At 42.4% G+C, this 7333-nt stretch overlaps 1 protein-coding gene across 2 annotated transcripts in view; it reads left to right on the top strand.

Annotated features, from left to right (window-relative positions):
• Positions 1-4665, top strand: part of zup1 (zinc finger containing ubiquitin peptidase 1) — a 44644-nt gene extending 39979 nt beyond the window's left edge. For both annotated transcript variants that reach the window (XM_085997374.1, XM_085997373.1), the window contains 2 exons: positions 136-350; positions 3849-4665. In XM_085997374.1, the coding sequence (XP_085853500.1) occupies positions 136-350; positions 3849-3896 (263 nt within the window). In that variant the 3' untranslated portion in view covers positions 3897-4665. The remainder of the gene's footprint in view (positions 1-135; positions 351-3848) is intronic.
• The last annotated feature ends 2668 nt before the right edge of the window (positions 4666-7333 follow it).

Below are 7333 nucleotides of genomic sequence, written 5' to 3'. Positions count from 1 at the left end.
AGTTTTAAATGTGTTCAAAAAGTAAACTTTAAACCCATTGCTGAAAGCCTTTATGCTTATAATTTGAGGCTAATTTGTTGGGAATTCAAAACCTGTTTTTGAAATAAAGTAATTTATTAATCTTTGAAACTTTAGGTCACAGTCGGACTATTGTAGGCATAGAGGAACGTAACAATGGAACACTTTGCCTTTTGATTTTTGATCCTGGCAACCAAGAAATGCAGAAACTTTTGCGCCATGATGTGACTGGAGTCAACCTGAAAATGATTCGTAGGTTTATTGGAAGTATGAAGCATAAACAGTATCAGATAGTGGCAGTAAATGGTTTTCTATCGGTGGAAGAGAAAAATGTAAGTGACTTTTTTCTAGCCTTAAAACCGTGTGTGTTCTATGCAGCAAGTCAAAATATCATTCTTTTTAAAGGAATGTTTTGGTTTGGTACTTGTTTTCTAATTTACTTGTACTAACTGGATAGTGTTGAGATTTTTCAGCATTAAGGAATAGAAAATGGAAAGCAACTAAGATTAAAATATCACTTGGCTATACCAAGTGAGTCCTTGCCGATAGACTCACATTGAAATGACTGCAATGGCGTGAGCTTGCTGTAATTGTCTGCTAGTTCCACTCTAAAAATAGCTGAAAACTTTAGGGCTGGTACATTCAGGAGTGAGTTTTTAACGGCGTGATAAGTGACAATTACTGCTGAACAACCTCTCTGGCCCTGAAAAATTTATTTTACAAGTGTGGAGTCTCATTCCCTCCGAAGAAAATTAGTGTTGGAGATCTTTAAAAAAATAATTAAAATTAAAAATAATTTTTAAAAAATGTTTTCTGTCTGTTTCTTTTATATCTCTCCCTTAAATTTCTGGCAAAGTCCCAAGAATACGACTTCATCTTCCTAATGTTGAGCTGTTGGAAGTTGTGGTGCATTCAAGATTTGATGTCGGATAAGTAGTTGGACAGAGCTAACAGGACTGCTGACCCGATGTCTCTGGCTAATGTCACCAAGAGGCAGCATGTTGATAACATAAGAAATAGGAGCAGGAGTAGGCCATTCGGCCCTTTGAGCCTGCTCCGCCATTCAATAAGATCATGGCTGATCTTCCACCATCTCCACCATCCCGCACTATCCCCATTATCCCTTGATTCCTTTAGTATCCAAAAATCGATCAATCTCTGTCTTGAATATACCCAACAATTGAGCATCCACAGCCCTCGGGTAGAGATTGCCAATGATTCATAGCACTTGAGTAAAGAAATTTCTCCTCATCTAAGTCTAAATGGCCGACCCCTTATTCTGAGACTACAGGTAGATTAAATTAAATATTTACCTGCAGCTTAACCCTGCCACCCTTCCTTGTGCTGTGACATCACTTTTTTCTCCCATGCCACTTACAAATCGCCCTTTTCTACCGCTCCGTTCTCGGCCTCATCCTTTTTTTTTTACCACTTTACTCTCAGCCTCGCCCTTTTCTCGTGCTCCACTCTCGGTCTCACCCTTTTCTCGTGCTCCACTCTCGGTCTCGCCCTTTTCTCCTGCTCCACTCTCGGTCTCGCCCTTTTCTCCTGCTCCACTCTCGGTCTCGCCCTTTTCTCCTGCTCCACTCTCGGTCTCGCCCTTTTCTCCTGCTCCACTCTCGGTCTCGCCCTTTTCTCCTGCTCCACTCTCGGTCTCGCCCTTTTCTCCTGCTCCACTCTCGGTCTCGCCCTTTTCTCCTGCTCCACTCTCGGTCTCGCCCTTTTCTCCTGCTCCACTCTCGGTCTCGCCCTTTTCTCCTGCTCCACTCTCGGTCTCGCCCTTTTCTCCTGCTCCACTCTCGGTCTCGCCCTTTTCTCCTGCTCCACTCTCGGTCTCGCCCTTTTCTCCTGCTCCACTCTCGGTCTCGCCCTTTTCTCCTGCTCCACTCTCGGTCTCGCCCTTTTCTCCTGCTCCACTCTCGGTCTCGCCCTTTTCTCCTGCTCCACTCTCGGTCTCGCCCTTTTCTCCTGCTCCACTCTCGGTCTCGCCCTTTTCTCCTGCTCCACTCTCGGTCTCGCCCTTTTCTCCTGCTCCACTCTCGGTCTCGCCCTTTTCTCCTGCTCCACTCTCGGTCTCGCCCTTTTCTCCTGCTCCACTCTCGGTCTCGCCCTTTTCTCCTGCTCCACTCTCGGTCTCGCCCTTTTCTCCTGCTCCACTCTCGGTCTCGCCCTTTTCTCCTGCTCCACTCTCGGTCTCGCCCTTTTCTCCTGCTCCACTCTCTGCTTCTCCCTTTTCTACCACTCTGCTCTTGGCCTTGCCCTTTTTGAGGAAGTTGAGATAGCTGAGGATAAATCTTGGGATACTCTGGGGATAATGTAGGGGAGGGAAGAGAAGTGTTTGCTGGAGGTGCACAGTGTTTGGATAGGTAAGAATGAAACCATGCAAGAGCAGTCCTATGGAGCTGGACAACGGAGGAGAGGCATTGGAGGAGGATGGTATGGTCAACCATATCAAACATGGCAGGGAGGATGAGGAGGAATAATGCATTCCAGTCATAATTGCAGAGAGTGTCATTCGTGACTTTAGCTAGGGTTGTTTCGGTGCTGAGAAGGATGAAAGCCAGACTGGAGGGATTTGAACAGGGAGTTTTGAAGAAGTGGATGAGGAGCTTAGAATTGACAGCATGCTTGGAAAAGAGGGGTAGGAGATGGGTGGTCGGTGGCGAGGACGAGTGGTCCAAGATGGGTTCTTTGAGAAAGTTAATAGTGGTTTTGAAGGAGAAAGGGATGATGCCTGAGGAATGAGAGCCAATGACAATGTCAGCATAGGAACCAAGAAGGTTTCAGCCGTGAGCTTCAATGTACACAGAAACAAAGTCAATCTTTTTGGGTCCTACCAGCAGCTATGTAATTTTGTGCTTGACTCCCATCAATTTCTCTAATTATTCTTGTTCTTTGCACCACCTTTGGATTGTCTTTTTGCAGCCACTATGCCCCTGCATGCTTGAACTGCCCCTTTGATTTCTCTGACTTGCCACTTCCCCCTCTGCTTTCAATTTTTTTTTCTTAGAACCATTCTCTTCGAACATGACTTTAGCTACACCCCCCCCCCCCCAGTTTTCCTTCCTGCCTGCTCTTCAACATTAACTGCTCTACAGCATCTTCGTATAAGTAAAGTGCTTTAGAAATGTAGGTTGTGTTTTCTTTATCGTTTCTCCTTCTGCATTCAAAATGAGTAACGTAATAAGTTTTTCCATAAAGCTACATCTGTTCACAATAACTGATCTGTAATTATCCAATCCTTTCATTTAAGATATGTGGTTGAAAAGAAAGAATGCATAACAGATAAATCTGGGGAACTTCTTTTGCAAAACTTGTTTGTATAGTCTCGTGTATGATGATTGTAAAGATGAAAGTTATAATCATAACCTAGTCAAAGATACAGGAAACTTTGTTATTTCCGGCACCGACGGGACCGCGCTGTTGCCGATCTATCAAAACTGCCGGACATACAAAGTTAACGTTGAAGCATACGGAGGTTTTCATCTCCGTATCTGACAACAAACACTGTTGCTTAGCAACAGCTTGTAAACAGTCGGCCCGTACCTTGGAAGCGTCTCTGTAGCTTAGCAACAGCTTCAGAGAGACTTTCCAGAGCCCGACTGTTGAAAACAAAGCCACGAGAAGAAAAAAAAACCAACAAAACGGCTCCTGATTTCTGCCGGTAGATCGAGGTTTCCGGACATACAACCTCCGGATAAACCAAAGTTTCCTGTATAACCTTGCTTTCAAATTGTAATAATTGGATAACTGTTTAGTTAAAAAAGTTCAATATATAAGATCTACCTCTGATTCATCACAATGTTTGCTATATCTTGGTTCCCCTGCAGGCTCGGAAGCACGCATCTGCAGTGCTGACAGCAGAAAAGGTGCCGTAGTGGAATTCTCTGTACTTGGATTCAACATGCAAGATATGTAAGATTTTTCAGGTCCAAGTTCTTGGGTCAGGTGTAAATCCCAGTTTGTACATCTTCCTTCTTTGCATAAATGATGTTTAATACGAGACCTTAGATATTTTCACTTGACTTTAATCCCACACAATGTGCTATTTCAGACAGTGGCGGTGTTACTCATGCTGGTTAAAATGGGTTGCAACCAATGTTCCCTTTAAGCCACGTGGCCAGGCACCGCTCTGGAGGTTCCACCTGGCCAGCTCACTGGCTTTTAAAGGGAAAAAACATGCATGAGCGGAATTTTGAATGGGCCGCGTGGCCCCCAAAAAATTAGAGGGAACATTGGTTGCAACTGTCTAACAAGTATCACTCTTACTGATGAGCATATATAAGCATTGTGTTTGATGAGTGTAGTTCAAATTCCCATTTTCTTACTGTCAAAAGGAAGTTGTTGATTTTAGCCCTGCATTTGTTCTCTAGTGGAAATGGTAGCGATACTAATGCTCCTTTGTGCAGATATAAGCAATATGTTAAGCTGTAGAGGATTATGGCCTATAATGAGCATGGGTAAACATAGCCACTGTTGAATACTTCAGGTTTGCTTGTTTGTAAGTTTTGTACTTTTTCTACATTTTGAATTATTGCAAACAAGTGAACTTGAAAATATGGTCCAAGAACCGGAAAGTTATTTAATTATTTTAGTTTTTCATTGCATCTGTATAACATACAAATAAACATTTTGGATTAATTCACATTTTTGTATTTGAACTTGTTACTGTCTTCATCTTCCAAAACCACACAGTTTGAATTTCAAGTCTAGTCTTCCACATGTAAACACGTATAGTTTAACCTGCAGCTTTTCTGTTCACTGAAAAATGTCAGTTGATGCCCCTTCTATATAAATTGCAGCTATCAACTGGTCAGATTAAGTGCGCCAAGATTTCTTGACTTTTCTTCATTTGATGCTTTTTTCATTGAATGGAAAGTATTTTTTTATTTCATACAATTTTAATTGTTCATTTCTTCTTATCTAACTTTAACTTCATAGGTACCTTGGCTTAAAGGAAGTAGGAATCCACTCATTTCAAGGATACCATATTGCCACAAGATGCTCCTACTGAAATGATCTGTATGGGTGTTTGCCACCTATTGGACAGGTTAATTGTCTCTTCTCGGGCAACTACAGACCCATTGGTCTTATTTCAGTCCCATTTCAACATTGTCTATACAATAATAATTAACAGCAGTCAACATGGATTCAGAAGCAGAGGATCTTGTGTAATCAACCTCCGTGATGTCTTTGAGGAAATTACATCCTAAGTGGATGTGGTAAACCCTACAGCATATTGTACTTACAGACATCCTGCAGGTATTTGACGGAGTTTCACACGAAAGGCTATTCGATTAGTTCAAAACTGTGATGAATCAGGGTTAATCTTGGGTAGGGGTATGAAATTGGTTGAAGGCTAATTTGTATTACTGCCTTGAACTCCAACCTGATGCAAATTGATCAAATTTGCAAATGATGCTAAACTATTCAAAAACATCCTGTCCTTGCCAATAATTCATAAGTGTTACTTCCTTGGAAGTTGCAAAACCTGCCATTAAAATCATAGAATGAATACAGCACAGGAGACAGCACAGGAGGCCATCAGCCCATCGTGCCTGTGCTGGCTCTTTGAAAGAGCTATCCAGTTAGTCCCACTCCCTTGCACTATCCCCATAGCCCTGCCAATTTCTCCCCTTCAAGTATTTATCCAATTCCCTTTTGAAAGTTACTAGTGAATCTGCTTCCACCCTTTCAGGCAGTGCATTCCAGACAATAACAACTTGCTGGAAATAAAAGAAAATTCTCCTCATTTTGCCTCTGGTTCTTTTGCCTATTACCTTAAATCTGTGCCCTCTGGTTACCGAACCTTCTGGAAGTGGAAACTGTTTCCATATTTACTCTATCAAATCCCCTTTGTGATTTTGAACACCTCTTTACCTTTTCTGCTCTAAGGAGAACAACCCCAGTTTCTCTAGTCTCCCCACGTAACTGAAGTCCCTCATCCCTGGTACCATTCTATTAAATCTCTTCTGCACCCTCTCCAAGGCCTTGACATCCTTCCTAAAGTATGGTGGCCAGAATGGGCCACAATACTTCAGCTGAGGCCTATCCAGTGATTTATAAAGGTTCAGCATAACTTTCTTGCTTTTGTACTCTATGCCTCTGTTTATAAAGCCAAGGATTCCATGTTTTATTAACAGCCTTTTCAACGTGTCCTGCCACCTTCTTCAAACGTACACCCCCGCCTCTCTGTTCCTACACCCCACTTTAAAGTTGTACTATTTAGTTTATATTGCCTCTCTGCAATCTTCCTACCAAAATGCATCATTTAACAATTCTGTATTATATTTCATCTGCCATGTGCATGCCCATTTACCAGCCTGTGTCCTTCTGAAGTCTGTTACTATTCTCCTCACTGTTTGCTACATTTCCGAGTTTCATGTCACCTGCAAACTTTGATATTATGCCCTGTATACCCAAGTCCAGGTAATTTAATATGTATCAAAAAGAGCAGTGGTCCTAATACCGACCACTGGGGGGCACTGCTGTATACTTCCCTTCAGTCTAAAAAAATAACAGTTCATCACTACACTGCTTTCTGTCCCTTAGCCAATTTCACATCCATGCAGCCACTGCCCCTATAATCCTATGGACTTCAATTTTGCTATTATGTGGTGCTTTATCAAACGCCATCCATCACTTCGTCACCCATATGTTTCATCATGCGACTCCAAAATCTCTGAAGAAGAAAATTAAGAACTAGAGGTTATTGCGCGATTAAGGACTGAAGATACCGACTTGTTTTACTTTTATTTTTGTGAGGGATGTTGGTCTTGGGGAAACTTCCAATTTCAGTCCGCAGTATCACCACCAAGCGCTTCCAGGTTGGTTATAACTCAGCTAACTACAGAGTAAAGCTGTAGAAGGTTCTGTAGAAGAGTTTCGACCCGAAACGTTGACTCTGTTTCTCTCTCCAGGGATGTTGCCTGGCCTGCTGAGTTTTTCCAGCGTTTTCTGTTATTACAGAGTAAAGCTCCTTGAACTCAGCCCCAATAATGTGCCTTTACCCCAGCTACAGAAGGGCACACCATTGCAAAAGTATGAGGTTGTCCATTTTCCACAACAGCAATGCTTGTGTGAGATTGCCAGGTAATGCTGATTTAGATTGAATTAGGGCGGTTTTGTGATCTGGGTCTGCTCTACTTGTAACTGGTTTCAAACTGCCCAAACACATTTCATATCCTTACATCAACAGAGATTAAACTTTCATCAGTCTGGACTGGATTCAAACTCTGGTCTGAGAGGTGAAGGGATAGTGTGTTAACACATTACATTACCAACTGCCCTGAGATTAATTTGCTACTGATTGGGG

The sequence above is a fragment of the Somniosus microcephalus genome, chromosome 9 (genome assembly GCF_052327205.1).
Source record: "Somniosus microcephalus isolate GS21.2 chromosome 9, FLI_Smic_1.0, whole genome shotgun sequence".
Lineage (NCBI taxonomy): Eukaryota > Metazoa > Chordata > Chondrichthyes > Squaliformes > Somniosidae > Somniosus > Somniosus microcephalus.
Note: the sequence above shows the minus strand (reverse complement) of the source record. Positions and strands in the feature narration are given on the sequence as shown.